At 39.2% G+C, this 22087-nt stretch overlaps 2 protein-coding genes and 1 non-coding gene across 8 annotated transcripts; 2 read left to right on the top strand and 1 right to left on the bottom strand.

Moving 5' to 3' along the window:
• The first annotated feature begins 1531 nt into the window (after positions 1–1531).
• Positions 1532–4227, top strand: LOC131320294 (transmembrane 9 superfamily member 11). Its single transcript, XM_058350956.1, has one exon. It carries the CDS (start codon positions 1942–1944, stop codon positions 3916–3918), a length of 1977 nt encoding a protein of 658 aa, XP_058206939.1. The 5' UTR covers positions 1532–1941; the 3' UTR covers positions 3919–4227.
• Positions 4228–5627: 1400 nt separating this feature from the next.
• LOC131320293 (adenylate kinase 5, chloroplastic) lies at positions 5628–13312 on the top strand. Of its 6 annotated transcripts, none has more exons than XM_058350950.1 (19): positions 5630–5948; positions 6066–6170; positions 6922–7050; positions 7126–7260; positions 7426–7572; positions 8560–8634; positions 8747–8840; positions 9117–9160; positions 9304–9432; positions 9749–9784; positions 9853–9933; positions 10051–10189; positions 11200–11279; positions 11378–11443; positions 12116–12145; positions 12233–12342; positions 12677–12817; positions 12930–12959; positions 13041–13312. In XM_058350950.1, the coding sequence occupies exons 1-19, from the start codon at positions 5751–5753 to the stop codon at positions 13069–13071; spliced, it is 1800 nt and encodes a 599-aa protein (XP_058206933.1). In that variant the 5' UTR covers positions 5630–5750; the 3' UTR covers positions 13072–13312. The 6 variants fall into 6 exon arrangements, with proteins under 6 accessions (XP_058206936.1, XP_058206938.1, XP_058206935.1 ...); XM_058350951.1 differs by having other exon boundaries at positions 5632–5948; positions 6069–6170; XM_058350953.1 differs by lacking the exon at positions 6922–7050 and having other exon boundaries at positions 5628–5948.
• LOC131321470 (small nucleolar RNA snoR100) lies at positions 10582–10689 on the bottom strand. The gene has a single exon (XR_009198515.1). It is a non-coding gene; the product is annotated as a small nucleolar RNA snoR100 (small nucleolar RNA).
• Positions 13313–22087: the final 8775 nt, after the last annotated feature.

Genomic DNA, 22087 nt, shown 5'->3' with positions numbered 1-22087 from the left:
TCTATCAAATAAGATCCATATTGCTAGAAAAATTATTTGCATAAACACATTATAGATGCGGTCAAGATTACGACCGTTGGGGTAGAAGTTTGACCTACCACTCACATGATGACGCGTGGAAAGATCGTGAGATTGACATGTGGCAAATAGCTGCCACACAAAGAGAGATTTGGTGCCACGAGGCACAAGATGGAGCCCGCTCGTTGACGTGGTGCAAGATGGGCCCCATGCAGCTGATCAAACTCGTGAGAGTAAAAAGGCCCGCGAGAGTCATCGCGAGGGCAGTTGGGCCCGCCTGGGTCCTGCGGACAAGCAGGGGTCCGTGGCAAGATGGGCCTGGCGCAGTTGAACAAGCTCACGGGGTAGTGAGGCCTATGAGAGCCATCGCGAGGGCAGATAGGCCTGCAAGGGTCCCGCGGCATGGGTCCGTGGACCGACAGGGTCCGCAGCAGGATGAGTTCAGCGGAGATTTCGGTCTCTACCTATAAATACCGATGTTAGTACTCATTGTGGAATGGATGATCTCTCTTTCAAAGACGGAGGAGAAAAGGAGAAGAGACACTGAGACGGACGTCTAAAGAGAGAGAACACTATATCCTCAAAGAGAGGGAGAGAGCATCTTCCAGAGAAAAAATGGAACTACATTTGACCTGATTCCTCAATACACCGGGATAAGTAGGTAGCCTTGATAACTCGGGCTCGGTCACGTTTCACACACATTTCACATTTTATGCCTCCTCCTTGGCCCCTCTAGATCACTCCTCCATTCTCTTTCTTAATCATCAACCAATTGTACCTCTTCAGCTCACGTAGATTCACACGTAAAAACTCCCATATGAAAGAGTACTGCTATTGGTACCGATGGTACCGTAGAGAAAATACACCGACGGCCGATCCGAGCCGTCCGAAAAAAAACAAAACCGAGTGGGCTTACGCAAGAATCAACCGCATCCGAGGTGTGTAGAGTACTTGATCCGAGCACCCCTTTTTCGTGTATATACACGAATATACATATATAGACGAAAAAAGGGTGCTCGGATCAAGTACCCTACACATCTCGGATGCCGTTGATTCTGCAAAGGCCCACTCGGTTTTGTTTTTTTAAATTTTTGGACGACTCGGATTGGCCGTCCAGTGGCTGTCGGTGCATTTTCCCTACGGTACCATCGGTACCAATAGGATTTTCGCATATGAAAATACAAACCTACACACATTATTTCTTAGTTTAAAATTATCTTTTTAAAAAATAAGTATTTAAATAGAGTGCTGAAACAATCCATTAGATCTTTAAATCCAAAAGTGATATCTAGGAATTGTTTTATCCCCTGCAAGGTAATAATCTCACCCCACTTTAGTTTGGGAAGTGATTTTATCACTCTCTTTTTTGTTAATGCTATTATCTTTTGTGTCTTTGTTAAATAATTTATTTTGTGAGAAGAAAAGAGTGACATTAAAAAAATAATAATAATAAAATCAATTCCCAGAAAATTTGGGTACTTTTCATTGATCCGCCTCCTCGTGTCCTCATATACTCCAACAATAACACTTCTGTCACCATAAAAATTCGGGCTGTCACCTCACCTCCCTCCCCCTCTCTCTCTCGCTCGCTGCTCCTCTTCACTTACGTTACCCTGTTATTGCAGCCCAAATCTCATTACCCGGTGGTTTTCTCTCCAATGCTCCCTTAATATCAACCTCATTCAAAGGTCAGATCTGTGTTTCGTCACATTAGCAACAGCTCGCTTTCTCTTTCGTTTTTTTTTTCTTTTTTCTTGTTTTTGCAATTGGATTTGATCTGAACCCTGTCCCAAAGTACTGTTACTCGATCTTATCTAAATACGCAAACTCTACATTGAAATTGCAATATACTCTGCCCCATTCCATCGTTTGCTGATCTGGGTCATCCAGATCTGTCGCAAAATCTCCTGAAATTATACTGACATGGACTTGTTCGACAAATTCAAGATCTGGGTTTTGTTGGTTTGTTTGATATCTCAACTGTGTCATGGTTTTTACCTTCCGGGCAGTTATCCCCACAAACATGGCATTGGCGATGCCCTATCTGTGAAAGTGAATTCACTTACGTCAATTGAAACTGAAATTCCCTATAGCTACTATAGTATGCCCTTCTGTAAGCCCCAGGAGGGTGTGAAGGACAGTGCCGAAAATCTCGGTGAGCTCCTCATGGGGGATAGGATTGAGAATTCACCATATCGGTTTAAGATGCACACCAATGAGACAGATATCTTTCTGTGCAAATCCAGTCCTCCTTTGTCGGCTGATGAGTTTAAGACCTTGAAAAAGAGGATAGATGAGATGTATCAGGTTAATTTGATTCTGGACAATTTGCCTGCGATTCGATATACCCAAAAGGAGACATATTTACTGCGTTGGACAGGGTATCCACTTGGAGCTAAGGTTCAAGATGCTTATTATGTGTTTAACCATTTGAAGTTTACGGTTCTTGTTCACAAGTACGAAGAGACCAATGTGGCCCGTGTGATGGGCACTGGGGATGCTGCTGAGATGATCCCAACGGTTGGGAGTCCGGTATCCGACATCCCAGGTTACATGGTGGTTGGATTTGAGGTGATCCCTTGTAGCGTTCGGCACAATGCTGAATCTGTGAAGAACTTGAAAATGTATGGTAAATATCCGAACGTGATCACATGTGATCCTGGGGCTGTGGGTATGGCTGTGGAGGAAGGAGATTCTGTGGCCTTCACTTATGAAGTTTCATTTGTGGAGAGTGATATCAAATGGCCCTCAAGATGGGATGCTTATTTGAAAATGGAAGGAGCAAAAGTCCACTGGTTCTCGATTCTCAACTCTCTTATGGTGATTACTTTCCTGGCTGGAATTGTCTTCGTGATTTTATTGAGGACAGTTAGGCGGGACTTGACTCGCTATGAGGAACTAGATAAGGAGGCTCAAGCCCAGATGAACGAGGAGTTATCTGGGTGGAAACTTGTTGTAGCAGATGTTTTCCGCGCTCCAACCAATGCTTCGCTTCTGTGTGTAATGGTGGGAGATGGTGTTCAGATTCTCGGGATGGCTGTGGTGACAATATTATTCGCTGCTCTCGGATTCATGTCGCCTGCTTCTCGTGGGACCCTGGTTACTGGGATGCTGTTCTCCTACATGATTCTCGGAATTGCAGCTGGTTACGTTGCTGTTCGACTTTGGAGGACAATTGGGTGTGGTGAGAAAACAGGATGGGCTTCAGTCTCTTGGAAAGCTGCTTGTTTCTTCCCTGGTATTGCTTTTCTGATTTTAACCACTTTGAATTTCCTACTGTGGGGTAGTCGCAGCACTGGAGCCATTCCATTTTCTCTATTTGTTATTCTCATTTTGCTCTGGTTTTGCATCTCGGTTCCCCTAACCATGGTTGGAGGGTACTTCGGTGCAAAAGCACCTCATATTGAATACCCAGTTCGAACCAATCAGATCCCTAGGGATATCCCAGCCCAAAAATACCCATCTTGGCTTTTAGTTCTTGGGGCTGGAACTCTTCCTTTTGGTACACTTTTCATTGAGTTGTTCTTCATCATGTCCAGTATTTGGATGGGACGAGTTTACTACGTCTTTGGTTTTCTCTTCATTGTTTTGATCCTTCTTGTGGTGGTTTGTGCTGAGGTGTCTCTCGTTCTAACCTATATGCATCTTTGTGTGGAGGACTGGAAATGGTGGTGGAAGTCCTTTTTCGCTTCTGGTTCGGTCGCCATTTACATCTTCTTGTACTCCGTTAACTATCTCGTATTTGACCTTAAGAGTTTGAGTGGACCTGTTTCCGCCACGCTTTACTTGGGATATTCACTTTTCATGGTTTTAGCGATTATGCTTGCGACAGGCACGGTTGGTTTCCTATCTTCGTTTTGGTTCGTGCATTACTTGTTCTCCTCAGTGAAGCTGGACTAGAAACTTCCCCAACTCGAAAGGTGATGTTATGGGTACCCTAGATGGGAGAATGAACCCAGCGTCTAAATCTATTTTTTGTTTTTTTTTTGTTACAAAGCTTGTCTATCTCTAAGGAAATAAGAACAATGGGTCGGGTTTCGCTTAATTCTTTGTTATTGGTTAAATATTTGCCCGGAAGTGTAGTTGCGTATTTTCTGGCAGATGGAGAACTTTTTAGCTATTGCTAAATGTAATTTGAGGTTTCAGCATGTACTTGGCTATTCAGATCCATATTGATTGATATGAGCATATACAGTTACTTCTCTTGAATTGTTTATCCATATTGATTGTATGGTTTTGTGTGTTTGAGGGAAGGTGCCTAAAAAGGGGTATCGTCTTCAGATTGGCCTGTTTGGCATCCGTGTGATGTTAATACCATCAATTACACGACTGAGTTTTTGCGTTATTGGTGAGAATACGTTTGGCTACGGGTATGGACTCCACATGAATGTGTGGGGTAAAAGAACATTAGGACACCACGTGACGGTGGCTCAAGACCACTGAATAATTGCTCCTTACAGGTACAGGTACAAATTGTACATTATTCTAAACTGCCTTTTTGTGTCGTCCATTTTAAATGCTGAAAACTCTTCTCATAGCTTAAACTTTACAAGAGTTGTGAGCATTCCTTCAGAGGTAGGAAAGAAGCATGGAGTGTTTTTGCAGTTTCAAATGCAGCGCAGCAGCTTGTCACTTGCTCTGTCTCAAAAACCATGTGAATCTCTTTAGTCCGAAGTAACATTAGAAGTTTGAAAAGGCTGATTTTTGAGAAGTTGATTTTGAATATGTTTCGATCCTGCGAGGAGAAATAATTGACTTCAATTTTAGCGTGGTTGATTGGCTCAACAGACCCTTCAACATAGAAGTCTTGGATGGTCGAAGGGAGGGAGGCTCATCGATTCATTGAATTGTACGGTTCAAGGAGGATAGAAAGTCTTGCCATTGAGCCAAGCTGTCTTCCAATTTGAAGCTTGAAAGGGCAATGCTATTTCTGAGTTTCTTCTGAGAAATAAAAATGGCCAACTGTACCAACAAGGTGCATGATAACGAGACTGTCAAGACGAGACAATGAGCCATTCCTAAAAGGCTAAAACCTTGATTAAGTAAATGCCTTACGCCTTTTGTCCAAGTCTAAAGTATGACCTCAGGATTTGTGCAATATTTTTCCTCAAAGTTATTTCTTGCAGCTACTCGTACCAATATTTTTTTACCGATCACAACCAGGCTGGGTGAACGAAAAAAAGAGAGAAAAAATCAATAATATAGCAAGCGGGAGGCGAGGCTCTCGGACCTGTGTCAGTTGTGCTGGCTCCCACATCGGGAGTTTGGGTTTGGGTGTGTGTGTTTAAAGGGTTCACTGAGTCCCTCCTTAGTCAGCAATTGTTTAAGTGAGTTGGTAAGTGAAATTACCCTTTTAATCTTCATCAAATATATATATAGCAAGCGAGATAGAGTGCAGTTGGCGGGGTTCAAGCCCCCGCAAGAAACTGATTATGGAAACCGGAAAATATGGAAACTAAATTCAGCCACTCTCGATTCCAATATCTATTTTCTTTCGAAAAAGGAAACCGAAAAATATGGAAACAGGGGAAGTAAACTACGTGCGCTGCAAGTGAGCGTACCTTATAAAAACTCGTACAGAGGATCCGAGTCATCTGAGGTGACCGTTTATCCGTTAATTATAGGGCCTTCACCTCTCACCTCTTCCACTCATCCCCTCTCTCTCTCTCTCTCTCTCTCTCTCTCTCTTCTCTGGGTGTCAGTCAGAAGAGCTCTCTGCTTCTGCTACAACAATGATGCACTACTCAACCACTTCTCTTCACTGCAAGAACGTCCCCACCGCACCTCCCCTCTCTACTTTCTCTCTCTACTCCTCCTCCTCCTCCCTCTCACCATCGTCGTCATCATCATCCCCCCTTCCCCAGCACCATCTCACGTCATCGTTTCATGTTTCCAGACAATCCTACCCGAGGGCACACCCTAGCCCTAAGGTTAATAAAACATAACTTGAATTGCGTGAACTACATCATTATTCCACTATGTTATCTTTATGAAAACCTAGTTTAAATTTGTGACGATTGATTCAAGCTGCTTACTGTATTTCTTAGCAGGGGATGAAGGTGTTGTGTTCGAAAAGTGAGCCGATTAAGGTGATGATATCGGGGGCTCCGGCATCGGGGAAAGGGACTCAGTGCGAGATGATTGTTCAGAAGGTAAAGTAAGTTTATACATACTAATGATATATGACTGGTTGGTATACGGGTTTGAGAAGGAATAGGAATTAAGGATGTTACTCGAACTTCTAGATAAGCTTAATTGGCCAACATTGATAAACTGGTGAAATTTGTATCTTTCATATGTTTGAACCATAAAAGCAAGAGTCATACTATCATGCTTCTAACCATGATTTCATGAGTGTTTTGGTGATTTTCAAACACATCCTCAAGCCCACCGAGATAAATGGATTAAGTGGCTAACAAAAAAGTATTTGTATGGGCAACACTGGGTGGAAACTTGAATGATTCACCACTTAGCAGTATTAAGGTTAATAGAATGTATTCTCATTGTTCGATCAAATGGCCCTGTGGAGCTTGCATATCGAAAAACGGATCACTGAATCACGATGGTTCAAGGGATATAAGATTGATTTTCAAATCATTCTAATGCCGGTTCTTGAATTGAGATTGACTGAAGTTTGTATTGGAGAGGCGGAATACCAGCAACTGGTGAGCCGACTCTCTCTGAAGTTAAACCATCGGAGTCTGGTTGTTTCTTGGTCTCAGTGCTTCTTCTATTGCCCCAGTTTATCAATCGGGAATCTGTTTTAAGCTATACAAGGGACTGTTTTTAAGCTATAGGGGCTGCTGACCTTATTGCTACTTGCAAGTCACTTCACATCCATTGTACTAAAGTGCCTGTATCTTCTGTGTCTGCCATCTTGACTCTTCTCTCTTGGTTCTTCAGTTTGGTTTAGTGCATATATCAACTGGAGATCTTCTAAGGGCTGAAGTATCAGCTGGAACAGAAATTGGAAATAAAGCAAAAGAGTACATGAACGCTGGTAGCTTGGTTCCAGATGAAGTTGTGACAGCTGTATGACATGATCACCGAGGTTTTTTTACGCCATCTCCCTTCTTATGATACAGTACATGACACTTTGTTTTATAGATGGTGACAGCACGACTATCACAACAAGATGCAAAAGAGAAAGGGTGGCTTCTAGATGGGTTCCCACGAAGCTTTGCTCAAGCACAGAGTCTGGAGAAACTGAATATTAGACCTGATATTTACATTGTACTAGATGTATGTTAGTAAGCCATTCTGTCATCTCTACTAGTGCTGGTTTCCTTAAATCCTTTGGAAGTTGATTGAAACTTTTACAACGTATGATACTGGATACAGTCTACCCCATATTAAACACTTTCTTGAAATGGAGCTTTTACAGGAAGCTTATCTCTTTGTGTGAAGGTTCCTGACGAAATTCTAATCGATAGATGCGTTGGTAGAAGGCTGGACCCTGTAACAGGGAAAATTTACCATATAAAAAATTTCCCTCCCGAGACCGACGAGATTAAAGCAAGGCTTATAACTCGTCCTGATGACACTGAGCAAAAGGTATGTTTATGAACATTGATAAACTAAAAAATTGCTCATGCACTGCTCAATGCTTCAGTTTGGATATGCCATTGATATCACCGGCAACGCTGATGGGATCTTCTAGGAGTATTTAGCAACCTAACCTTCACAGCAAACAAACCATTTTTTCATTTTCATGTTGAGGGATAGAAGATCTATCAAAGGTGATAGGTTTATCACAAAAATCGCAAACAGGTAGGAGCATCCACATGGTACTTTCACTTGGTGAGAAGAATTCTCTATTTGCTTCAATATATTTGAACAGTAAGGTTAGAAGAATTCTTCTTACCAAATAATCGGAACTTCAGACCAAGTCCATCCCTTCAAGGCTTCAACATCACCCCAAGTCCACTGAATTCTTAATGTGAGCATTAATAGTTTTCAGAGTTGAAGAGTTTAAGGACTTGGAACAATCACGTTATGGGCAAGGACAATTGTAACTAGTTTAAGATAACATAAGAGTATGTCATCTGAGATGGTTAGGCCATGTACACAAGTGGCCGCATCATTGCACAGAAGAACAAAACAAGTTGATTCACAATCAGGGCATGAGGGAGATAAAGAGGTGATATAAATCATGTGGAGTGTTGTGAAATGCATGGTCTGCATAGGTTGATTGTTCGCCCTTCTCCTTCTTGAACATCCTTGTTAATTCAAGGTTGCTTTGAAAACTTGGGCAATGTTCGAATATTAGTTTCCCCTTAGTGGCTACAATCAAAATAGAGATAACAGGGGGGCTTTTGGTACATAATGTAAAACATTGGTCTTCTTATTTGTTACTTATAACATTTAGTCTGGTAACCATTCTGTGCAACCCGTGTGGCTTAGCATTACATAATTTACATCACCCTGGTGACCAGGAGATATATTATTTTAAAGGATAATTTTAAATTCAAAATCTATTTTTCGTTTTTATATCTGTCGTCTGACTCCTTTTGGCTTCCAATATGTCTATTTTGTTTACAGGTCCGATCACGACTGCAAATATATAAACAAAATGCTGAAGCAATCTTATCAACCTATATGGATACATTGAATAAGGTGTTTCCATATTCTAGTCGTGCCAATAACTGCATTTTCCATTTTCGTTTTCATCATGAAGTGAAATGTGTCAGTAACACATTTAGTTGTTTCATTACATTCTAATGCACAGATTGATGGAAATCGCCCTAAAGAAGTAATTTTCAAAGATGTAGACTCTTTGTTGTCTCAAGTGCAGAAGGAAAAAGTAAAAACAACAAAACCAGGTATGTTGGTTTAGAATTTTAAGTGTCTTCTGCATGATTTCATGGCAGCTTTCTTTGTTCAGATGTTTAGATATTGTCTGCAACATTTATCTAAGAGCACAGTGGAATGAGTACATGGTCTTTAATCCATGCCATACCATTTCCTCGTGATGGAGGATGATCCTTATAAATGAAGAATTTTGGCCTGACTAAAAACAGAGAGTTTCCATTATCCAATCATGAGTAATTTGACATCTGTGATTAGCTAAATTTCACCAGTTTTTTTCTGTGTACCAGTAAAATCAACTCTTCAAAGCAAGAACCAGGCATCTTCAAGTCAGGTAATTTTCTATACTCAGAATTGTTAATATCTCCAAAATATCCCTTTTGCGTTCCCATGGCAGTATCAGAAGATACATTTGTTACTAGGAGGCTAGTTTATTTTGCCAAGTCTCTCCTCTTATTTTGCTTTAGCCTTTTACAGGAAATTTGGAGAGGGATTCCTACTAGATTGAATAATATTCCTCATTCCAGAGATATCAGGAAATATTTCTATGATGACGTGCTCCAAGGTACAAAAAGAGCCATAGAGGACGGAAAAACTCGATTGAAGGTAATTATTTGTTAAACCACCCGAACCACCTTAGAATTGGAGACCCAGTTAGTTGATTGAGACATTACCATAGTATCGCCTTTCACGCAACCAGTAGCTTTTTCGATCTCAAGTTCTCAACTGCTGACGACACTCAATTGAAGGGGGGTTTTCCTGGTAAATTAAGGTCTTTTTCTTCTATGAAAAGTATCAGAAAATCATTCATGTGAACTAAAAGTAGAGAAGATAGTTTTGTGTTATTGTTTTGTAATTTGATATTATGTCACCATGAATCGACTATGTTTTAATTGATAATATTGCATTTCAAAATTGACAGGTGGAGATAAGTATCCCAGAGCTTAACCCAGAAATGGTGAGAGACGTTCTTTGTTCTGACTTGCCTGCAGTTGTTTTTAGTTGACCGTATCTTATGATGCGCAGGATGTTTATCGGATAGGTACTTTAATGGAACTTGTTCGAGTTCTAGCTTTAAATTTTGCTGATGATGGAAAGCGCATTAAGGTAAATTTGTCTGGATTGCTTCAGTGATGGTCTTGTACTCATTTTACAGACACATTTTACAATTATAAGTTGGTTCCAGAAAAGGATATGCTGAGTTTTAGATATTTGGTTTTAAAGGTTTGTGTGCAAGGGTCAATGGGAGAGGGCGCACTTGCAGGGATGCCATTACAGCTTGCTGGAAGTAGAAAGATATTGGAGTACATGGACTGGGGTGATTATGGTGCTATGGGAACCTTTATTAACATAGGTTCTATAGGTATTGCTTTTCATAATTTCTTGCACAGTTGGATTACTTACATCGTTTCATTTGCTCTATCTTGATTCAAAGAAAAATCATTTGATATGTTCACGCCCAACTTGAAAAGTATAATTACTTTAGAAGTTTTTTTTTTGGTGAACTACTTTTCAAGTCATGTTTCCAACAAATCATGGTAGCAGTTGCTTTGACAGTACCATACATTTTTTTTCTGTAACTTTTCCTATTAAATTGTTTGGATTCCCTCGCCTTCTAACAGACAGACAGAACCCATGTTGTCACCAATCATTGAGGGTATGGGCGGGGGAGGATTGGAGACAGACCTAACCTTTGGCAATATGCACAAAGTGGTTGCTCTCAGAAAACCATTGAAACAGTGGCCCCCCTATACCTATTTTGCTGCGGAACTATGCCCGCTAATCAAAGCCAAATAGCATCAGAGAGGACAGGTCTAGAGACCCAATTTAATTTATGTGCACATTACCATGCTTCCTTCATTGATAGTCCAGAACATCAATATGCACATATTCCCTCGCCTTCTGATTTCCTAAATTATATTCTCTCCTTAGTATATTAACTCCATATGTAAACAACAGTAAAGTTGCTCCATTGTGACCTGGAGGTCACGGGTTTGAGTCGTAGAAACAGCCTCTCTGCTTGCAGGGGTAAGGCTGCATGCATCAATCCTTCCCCAGACCCCGCAATGGAGGGAGCCTCGTGCACTGGATTTGCCCTTTTATGTAAACATGTGGTTGTGTGCTGTGATTCAAATTGTACAATACCGTGTTTTAGAGTTTGCTGCATGCAGGTTTAGAAGTTCTGCTGGGATGTATATAATTCGTGCTTAACTTACCAACTCCAATATTGTGACAATTTATTCATTAAAAACTTTGATCCGTATGTTCTAAAAATTAGGAGAAATTAGAGTCCAACTTCCTTTTTCTCACGAAACTTGGTTTGGTGCTCATTGTCCTGATACCCATATCTCCATATGTTGTTGTATTCAACAGGTGGAAAAGAGGTCAGTGAAGAAGATGATATGTTTATTTTAGTGGCCCCCCAAAATGCCGTGGGAAATTGCATTATCGATGTAAGGACTTGAGAGAATTTTCCTCTGTGCTTCTTAAGACACCTGTACTTGACATGTTTCAATTTTTATCCTTTACAAGCTGTTGTTGCATAACGTAGGATCTAAGAGCTATGACTGATGCTGCTGGCAGCCGTCCAGTAATTCTTGTCAATCCTAGGCTCAAGGTTTTGTTCTTTTATGATCTCAAGCTGAACCAGTTCTCTAAAATTCGCATGCCCAAATATTTATCAATTTTAGCATTGCCATGTATACAGCATTATTGTTTCTTTCTTTTTGTCAATGAACACAAACTATACTTGTACTGTGCCATCAATCATGTAAACTGTTCCTTCAGGGTCCGAATTCTTTACTGTGTTGACCATGGGAAAAACAACTCGCAGATAGAATCCACAAGTTAATTCCTTTCTCATTTCCAGTCCTTGATTTTTTGATCAAGAAGAAACTTCATAGTTTTAAACTGGGACACGGAATTTCTCTAAGTGAACGGTAATGTCCCTTCGAAGCACTGTCTTCAGTTTCACTTTTCCTTAAGAAAGAAGGCAATGAGAATGTAAAGCAATATAAATTCTTCTGGTTAACATAGATCAATATGAGTATCTAGAATGGTTTTAAAGATTTAATGGGGTTGTTTATTTGGTTTACTAGGTCAACTAAAATAACACCTACCTTTCAAACATACCTTTATGTCGAAAATCGTTTGATCTTATATAGAAGTTTAAGGGGTAGATATTGTTAATCCTTTTGCACATGAAATCCTTGTTTTGCTTCAAACATATCATGCAAATACTTGTCTACTTGTTCTGCTAATACTGTTTGAACTTCCTCTCTATGATCAGGATTTACCCGCTTCAAGTGGTATCATGCAAGTAAGCATAAAGCCAGTGAGCCCATAGTATCAACTATCATGCATTGATTGATTTCGTGTGGTACTGATTGAAACATTTGCCCTCCAGACAATTGGTCGAGATAAGAGATTGGAGTACGCAGCATCATTTGAAAATTGCTATCACTTCCGGCTTCTCTATTATGCAGGAACTCAATATCCAATTATGGGTGCTCTCAGGTGAATGATTCACAAGTTCTGTTACTTTTTGCTAATATTCAACGGAAATGAGGACATATTCTGGCTCTAAACCTCTTTCCCTTCTCCTTGCACAGTTTGAATCAGTGTTACTAAAAGACGCTAATGGCTTAAGGAATAATGTTTTGGAATGCACCTTTCATAGCATGGGGGTTGAAAAGCATAAAACCTAACTATGCAAAGCAATCTCAATTTTTTTTCCCCGTGATTTTCTTGGCTGATGAATCGCTGCTAAGCAGCTCTCTTACTGAGCTGCAAAAAAAGTGCTAAATATTCCCCTGGACAAGGTTTACTATTGTAGTGATCTCAACTTCAGGATGTCATATCCATACGGGTATGAATTGTACAAGAGGGTGGATGACCCGTCGTTCGGGAAGGAGAAGTACAATATATTGACCACATTTCCTAAAAGGCCTAACGTGGACGAAATAAATGACACTTTTGAAGGAAAACCAAGGTAGCAACTTTATCAGTTAATTAGAAATGCTAGATTACTATTATTCTCTTCCTTCACTTCTCATTCCAAGCCACGGTCCTAATCAGACCATTTCTTTTGTCAATACTTGCAGAAATCAAGATAAAAAGGCCTCTGGATTTTGGTAAGAATTCCCCTAACCTTGCTGCATCGGTTTACAGTTACATATCATCCATTGTTGATTGTTCTGCTTGATTTCTTCTAGGGGCTTCTTGACCGGCGTATTTTCTACATAAAGGTATTTATTTTGATTTTACGTGCATATTTCATCGCTTCTTTTTCCGTTGTACATTAGAAATCCAATATGTATGTTCATAAGAATGCTAGTCGTGGCATGGAAGCAAGTCAATGATGAGTGTGTAATACATTCCTCTGATAATGAGGACATTTTTTTAGGAAGAAAAACAATGTATTTCACATGACCTCAGTGTATGCAAGAGGATAATTTTTTCCAATAATGAAGAGTGTCCTGATGAACCGGACTAATCTCTCCAATCCCTCCCACAGCCCTTTCCATGCATTTGCGTGAGGTGAGGTGGCTCCAAGGACAAATCAGTACTGTTTGAGGGAAATTGACCTGCGACCTTGGGGTGGTAAAGCCCCGCCTAGGCAAGTCGATTAACCATTCCGACAACCACCTAGGGGTTAACAAGAGGATATTTTTCTTCTTCACTGGTGAAAAAGGAAGAAAATAGTTTACTCCTGAGAGGATCGATAATTTAACCCTTTGAAAGCATGTTTCTCACTCGGAAACTAGCAATACCAAGAATGGGCTCAGAGTCTTTAGACTAAATTACTTATTTTTGAGATTTCATATTCTTGGTGTTTAGTGAATTATTTTTAGTTTTTTGACAAATTTTTGGAGATAAATCATCCATTTCAACGAAATGATCAATCAGAATAGTATAAAATATGAACCGAAGTCAAGTGAAAATACAAGAAAAAAGCAGTGAAACAGTGTTTTCAAATTTCTTCCATCCTTAGTGAACTTTTGGTCATAAATTTTAGATTTCGATAGTTAAGATGTACTGTATTATTAATTCACAGATTTGACTTGATCGAATCTAAAAATCGACAACCCACACTTTGAATAATTTTGCTCATACGGGCTGTAAAGCCTGAAACCTCTGGTGCTGGCAGATATGGGCTTCTCATGATTATTATGGCCCATAAGAAAAGCAAATGATTTTGGCACTCCAATTTTTGATGATGCCACTATAAAATTTGTCTTTTAGTTTAAAATTTATACATAGTAAAGTACACTAAAGACAAAAATTAGAATACCATCATAAAAAATTAAAGTGCTAAAATCATTTTCCCATAAGAAATTGTACCAATGCAACAAGCATATGTCCAGCACATCAATTTCTGGGTTTTCGTGTAGCCTATCTTGGGGAGAGAGAGAGAGGTGCCAAAAAAACTGAATTAAGGTTTGGGTCTCGGATAGGCACTCGTTGTCCTTCTCTTTGCTCTATTTGTATTCACATTTAAAGATTAATAAAAATAAAATTTCACTGTTCAAAAAAAAAGTAGTTGAGAACCCCTCATTTATCAATCTACAGTGTTAACTAACCTTGGAAGTTTTGCTAAGCAAAAAGGGTGGAGGAGGAGGCAATCGGACATAGCAATCCTTTTTTCTAGGCGTAACCATAGAGACTCCAAACCCGCGGAGGATTCTGGGAGGGACCAAAGAGCCATAACAGCTACCGCCTCACCAAGGGCTAGCGGGCCAAAGCCGAACAGAGGAGAACGACCAAATTCGAGAGGGACTAACCTTGGAAGTTAATTAAAAGGTTGTTTGCTATTCTTAAATCAATTGATGCACTATAACTCGTGCCCCTGGAGCATCAATTAGCATTTGCCGTTTTCTCATTATAAATTTTTTATGATGTCATGGCTAAATTCTGTTTGAATCAGGGTTGAACCTGTGATCCGTCCGGTCCATTCATAGCACAGTAGCACAAGGCACGCCACAGTTGATCGAGCACCCATCCCCGACATTAGAAGGCCTTCGTTTCCAAGTTCTCCACAATTCCAAGTCTACTCCAAGTCAATGGGGTCCAATACAGAATTTAGAAGGCCGGCTTTGTTTGGTTTACATTTTAGAAAATTATTTTTGAGAGTTGGAGTGGTAATGAGTGGAGAGAGATAAAGAGAAAAATTTATTAAAAATTGTGTCAAGAGTTAAAAGTAGCTCTCAAAATGTTAAACCAAACGGAGTGCTTTTGTCTCCAAGTCTAGTCCAGGGTTACAGACTTGCTACGTAAATGCTCCCAAAAAACAATAAATTTAACATCCCAAAAAAAATAAAATTATACAAAAATATGCCTCTTCCAATTTTCCTCTCTTTCTTTTCGAACAATATTTTTGAAAAAAGAATTTTACTAAAAAATTGTTTTTTTCCAAAAAAAAAAAGTTTCAAAAACTATTTTCTATTTCTAGTAAATAGTTTTTATTAGTTTCAAAACTATTTACTACTATTCACAATTTTTAGTTTTTTGTAGTTTGAAAAGATGACGTGACAAGTTTTGGTTATCCAATTTTAATTATGCCATTGTAGACATCTACATTGCTAACCTTAGCAATCTCTTAAATAAATAATCAAAAGCTGATTTGACAACTTTTGATTATCGAATTTCGATTACAGCATTGTGGATACCCTTACTCAGTTTTTAGTTGCTCTCACCCCTTTATGTGATGGGTCTCCCATCCGCACTATACGGCTAATTGGCTGTACATGCTTTTCAGCCCCATTCCTAATTTGTTTCTAACTTCCTGGAAACAGAATTCCTAATTTGTTTCTATGTTGATGATGGAAAGAGAATTAATATACATCTTGCACGTCAACTTCACCTTCTACAACTCCATGGCAGATTCGTGTGGGGGAAAAAAATTAATACTCGCACATCTTTTACACGGACACTCCTCATACTCTTTATGAGTTTGTTAATTATTATTTGCGCAAACTATGTGTGTGAGTAGCATAATTATTCATGAGGTAAATGAACTCGATTTGAGTTTTTTTTTTTTTTTTCCTATCGCCACGTGCTAGTATGTTAAAGCATCTCCAAGGGAGATAGCAAAATACTCTTACAATCAAATTTCATTTGAAGAGAGTTGTCACGAAAAGGTATTCCAAGAAGAGTAAGTAAATTTGCTGCACCATTTTAATTAGTGTAAGCTCTCTCATGAATTTGAAGGGTGAGAAACGACGACTCTTCGAATTACACATAATCAAAAAGCATCTTTTGGCATACTTTAGAATCTAAAATCTGACTCGCAAAACACCCCAAACCCAACCTTTCTAGAATCATACTAGTTTAGACTATTTTCAATTGCTAAGAATACCTAGAACTTCATAATCTGTTTATCAGTACTAGGTATCAATCTCAGATTCTCAATAACATTCTTAACTTTTACTAAGCAACTGCTAATGATCCAACTTTATTTGATAACAAAAAGGGGACCAATCCCAACAAACCCAAAACTTTTTATTTTTATTTTTTATAACCACATGTCCGGACCAATTCACCCCTACCTCAACTAAACATGAGGATCATAAATTCACCGTTCAATAGCGGAACCCTCTTTTAAATCGGAGCAAATGCTGCAGATAGCCTGCGTGGCCCCAAAGGAGTTCACAAATCTAGAAGCTTTACAGCCTGCCAAAATTGTCTTTCTACTTGGGGTGGAAAAGGGCGGGACCCACCGAGCTTGTCACATCACATTCTGGGTCCCTGGGATGATTTCTGCTGGAGCAATATTATTCACAAAAAGTTTTCCGTATCCGAAAGGGAAGCGGGGTCCCTGCAATGAGTTACGGGTGAGAAACGACGGCTCTTCGAATTACACATTACTATCAAACATACTGCTAGTATTTATGATTGATTGGGGAATTTATCTTTCTTTTTTTTTGTTTTTTTGGCAAAATAGAACCCTCAAAGTCAAATTAGTAATAAAAAAAAACCCTTTAAGTTCAAAGAGTTTATCATTTACTTATTTTTTAAAATCCGTATCCGTTCCGATCTCCGAGAGTCTACCTCTAACCCGTACCCAATCCATCCCGAATCCTCGAATAGCCGTTTATTCTTGCTAGGATCTACCGAATTCATCATCCATGACGCTATCGAGGAATTGTTCACTTCCAAATTTTCTACTCCTATCTTCGAATAATATTAGTTTTCATTTTCATACGTTCCTTTACCGTACCGCTGTTTCCGCACCTATTTTTAGAAAATACCTTACCATGGTCCATGCTCAGCCTTGCGTTTCCCAAGGTTCGACGACTTCTTTCCAAGTGCCAGCTTCCTTCCTCCTCCCCGAAGTCAAGACTTTCCGCTCCAGCGATCAAAAGAAAGCCTGACTACGACCACCGCATGTGTGGTGCGGTGACCGTCCACCACACAGTTATTGTCTATTGAGGCCCATTCTGGGTCAAAAAATATAGAAAAATATTCATAAATTTAAAAATAATATTTTATGAGACTCTGTAAAAAATCAATTTTAACGAATATCGATAGGTATGCTTTTTAAATTTGTAGAAGCAAAACTGCTCAGTTTCGCAGTTTTCGACCCTATAAATTCAAAAAGCATATCTACCGATATCCGTTAAAATTGATTTTTTAAAGAGCCCCCATAAAATATTATTTTAAAATTTATAAATATTTTTCTGCATTTTTTGGAGCCCGAAATGGGCCCTAATAGCTGTGTGGTGAATCGGTCACCGCATGATGCGTACCTAGTCTTTCTGTCAAAAGGAGAGCAAACCAAAGAAGGAGAAGAAAGCATGTGAGTAGTAAACAGAAGTACGGGTAGCATCGTGAATAAGTAGAGGCGTATTTACCGAGAAGCACAGAGTTACCACACACTGACGCACATATATATCTTTCATTTTAGCCTTTTTATTAGGGTCGTCTATTTCATTTCATTCTCAAAAATACCCATCAGAGAAGGACCCAGAAACGAGTGGACGAGATAAGAGATCAAGTCCATCTACGACTCCCCTGTTCTTGACCTCCTCTTTCACGGGGTCCGCATTTTTCTCTCTCTCACAATTTGTTGATGGGATTTTATTCCTCTGCTGTGAAAAATAACATCTCCAGCCCTTAATGAAAGGAGACAGATTTACAAATGTTTCATTAATTACAGCAATTTTGTTCGGCTGCTGTGGAAGTGAGGGAAAGTGAGATTCTGGAGCGTGAATCTTTTTTTTTTTTCTTATTTTTTCATTTGGATATCCAAATTTCCGATCGGATCTCCGATTTCCGTTCGAGACAGGGATGGAGGATCGAAAATATATCCGATCGGGGCGAATTCGGAGGAAGGGTGGAGGGTTCGGATTCAGATATATCAATATCTGCTTCTGATCCGCCCCGTTGCCATCACTAACTTAGATGCTCATATACTCGTACATTCTACTAGCTAGAAAATTACTCCATTAGAGCATCCTTATTGTAATAAGCAAATGAATATGGATAAGCAAATTTAACAACAATGCTCAAAAAACATCTCACATTGTAATAAGCAAAGTTATAAATTTTTTAACAAATAATCAAATTTCACCCATTCCATAACCAAACTTAACAACTTTTACCAATAACCAAAACTCAAAACTTAATAACTCAAAAACACCTCACATTGGAATCGTCTCATCGAGATGAATAATTTGGCATGGTCAGGTGCATGATTGGAACTCATTTGCGATTGGACAAATGTGCATTATATATTGTGGGGGAAGTTGTTAAGTTTGATTATGGACTTCTCTCTCCGTCCCAAATTCTTCGTCCGGTCCCCAAAACGGAATGTTAAAAATAATATAATTTTTACAATAAAAAATCAAAAGTTTTTCAACAACTTACTACTAGATATCAATGAGTATTTTTAATCTGTGAAAAAAGTTTGAATTTTTTCTTGAAAAATTTGTATTATTTTTAACACTTCGTTTTGCGGACCGAATAAAGAATTTGGAACGGAGGGAATAAACGAATAATCAAATGTTGACGTAGCACATTTTAATTATTGGTTTTGATTATTATAATTGCGGATGCTCTAAGCTAGAAAACTTATATTTGCTTTCTATTTCAACACTGGATTTTACCGACAAGGCTCATACTATCGTATATTCAAACGCACATTCGATCTCCTTCAGTATTTGTTTCATCATCAGTTATTTTATTAATGAGGCAAATCATTAATTACCTCAAATGGAAAATACCACCAAAAGAAGGAAACTCATTAATAAAAAAAGGAAATAAAACAACAATCGACGTCAGAGGCGGAGTCAAAAAATTTAATCGTGAAGTCAAAAACTAAAACAATAATAGTATAAAACAAATTAGGAGTCCTTTTATTAATTCTGGGTCAAAATAGTAAATATTAATAACTGCTTAAATGTAAAATTCCTTGGAACTCAAACGAAATGAGATCAATTTATCTCTTATTGTCCGTTGGTCAATAGAATTACCTTTGGAAGCTTACCTTCATCATTACCTCTCCCTAGCCTTAAAAGCTTATTTGGACTTAACCATGTTTAGTCATTTCGAACCCTAGTCATACCCCATATTCCTTTGACCATTGGTCAATAAAAGTTTGGGAGAATATTGTCCATTGGACAATAAATATTTGGCTTAGCCAATGAAGGTGTGTATATGACAAGTCAAGTCATACAAAGAATTCCATCATTTTGCTTCCAAAAGGAAACAAGACTAGCTTTGCCATGCATGCACACCTATGTTCTAACCTTAAACTTAATAATCCTAGACTTACTTTCCTAGAGATACACTTATATATATATATATATATATATATATATATATAGGAGAGAGAGAGAGAGAGAGAGAGAGAGAGAGAGAGAGGGCCGGATGGAAAGAGAAAGAGAGAAAGGCCGAGAGTGGGGTGGAGTGTGTGTGTAACGCCCCCAATTTTGGGTACGTTAAAGAAAACATTTTATTACAAAAACAAGGTGAGTCTGGCTCATTATTACAACATAACTCTCATGAGAGTACTTTTATTACACAATGGAAGGGGACTAAGTTCCTAACTACAGCTCCGCCTGCTCCTCCATCTGAGCTAGCTCTTCAGCTCCAAAGGCCTCCAAGGTGTACTACTCACCTTGATCATCTACAAAATCTGACACATTATACCAGTGTCGCCACCGATATAATATGTCAGGGTCACCAAAGGTAACACCGTGAGATACAAAAGCTCAGCAGAACAAACCCATACCCGCTAACCCATAACTTACAAACAACAGGTTATACAATCATCGATTTCCACATGATACATGTATATACAGCTAACAATGACACATCCATATTCATTAATCATCTATCGTTGGTGTCCAAGATTTTCGTGTTTCTCCTACGCGACTCTTCGTAGACCGTGTCAACATTTTCATTTACAAATCAATCTTTCAAAAACCATTTGTTTAACACACCCAACCTCGGTTCCGCCGTTCCGGGTTTTCGAGTATCCTCACAATGGTTCCGCCGCACCGGGTTTCCATTGGCACACAAAATCTTGCATTGGCTCCTCTCCGCGGATAACCAAGCCATACTTCACCATGGTTCCGCAGGTCCGGGTTCCCATGGGAACGCACACAACCTCACAATGGTTCCGCTATTCCGGATCTCCATTGGAACACACACAACCTCACAATGGTTCTGCTTTTCCCGGATTTCCATTGGAACACACACACCCAACTCACATTATGCCACCAAAACCGATCATAATGTAGTTTCAAAAATATTTCCTTCCTCGGAAAACATTTCCTTTCATTAATCATACCTTAGGTGTCATGTTTCTACTTTCTCGGTTCTCGTGTCTCGTTTACATGCAAAGACTCCGCGGTAGGACAAAAGTAAGCATGAAACATTCTAATAAGATCATCAAATTCTATAATATACCACAAGTAACGCATTCGATTCATGTATGCAAGCTCATACTCCTTGGAATATCAAAATACGAATACTTTGATTCACATAGTAACGTTTTAACTTTCGAAAACTGTTCTTTCTTAAAGATCAAATAACATATGTTTTACTTGGAATAAGTAAGTAAGTGAGTAAGGATAAACTTAGAGTTAGAGGCAAGAATAATCTACCTTGATCCGAAACTAGTCGGGGCCGAATAAGCTAGTTGGAAAATTCTACGGGTGGTGAAACTCGCAAATCTGGACCAAACTTTGGATGGCAGTAACTCGGTCAATATTTGGCCGAATATGATTGTTCTTGAGTCGAAATTGAAGCTCTCGAAGTGCTCTACAACTTTTGCGAAGGAAGTTGATCCTAGAAACTACTTTAGGTAGGAGAAAAATGGTGATAAAGGAGAAGACAATATGCTGTCTGAAAATAGAAATCCGAGATTTTTACTGAACTTCGGATGCCAATATCTTTGTCATTTCTTCACCGATTGGGATGGTTCTTGAGTCTAACTTGAAGGTTTCGAAGTGCTCTACAACTTTCCCGAAGGGAGTTGGTTCTAAAAACTACCTTAAGCAGGAGAAAAATGGAGATTTGTGAAGGGCAGTAAGCTGTTTGGAAAATGAAAATGGCAAATAAGTGAAGGTGTGAGTTGAATGGAAGGCATGTGGTGCTATTTATAGCCAACACTTGAGCTCCTCCTCCCTCCTCTATGGCCGGCCCTCCCCTCTCTCCTTTCTCCCATGAATTTGCTCCATTGAGTGGTCATTTTAAGCCTTTCAATCAAATCATAGCCTTCCATAACTTGTCTTTTCCAATTTAGGCCAAATCTTAGGCCATCATGAAGGGTTTTTGACTTGTCAAGTCTATGGGAAGGTTGCTTGTAAAAAAGAATAAAATCATTGGCTAACTTTGTACTTTGAAAGACTAGAAATGGGTTGGCAAGTGGTCAAAAATAGGCTTAAGGCTATAAATGTTGCTTGTGTAAGTAATCAAAACTCATGCACACACTCCACCCCACTCTCTCACTCTCGGCCTCTCTCTCCCTCCTAGGTACATATGTCTAGGAAAGTAAGTCTAAAATTATTAGGTTTAAGTCTAGAACATAGGTGTGCATGCATGGCAAAGCTAGCCTTGGAAGCAAAATGATGAGATTCCATGTATGACTTGTCTTGTCATGCATATTGGCAAGTCAAAGGTCTATTAACCAAGGGATAAAAATTCCCTTAACAATTATGGTCCAAGAGGTAAAGGAATATTGGTCAAAATTAGGGTTTGAAATGACTTGTCATGGGAGTAAAAATGATCACTCCTATGGTCTAATGGTCCTATA

The sequence above is a fragment of the Rhododendron vialii genome, chromosome 3a (assembly GCF_030253575.1).
Source record: "Rhododendron vialii isolate Sample 1 chromosome 3a, ASM3025357v1".
Taxonomy (NCBI): Eukaryota; Viridiplantae; Streptophyta; class Magnoliopsida; order Ericales; family Ericaceae; genus Rhododendron; species Rhododendron vialii.
Note: the sequence above shows the minus strand (reverse complement) of the source record. Positions and strands in the feature narration are given on the sequence as shown.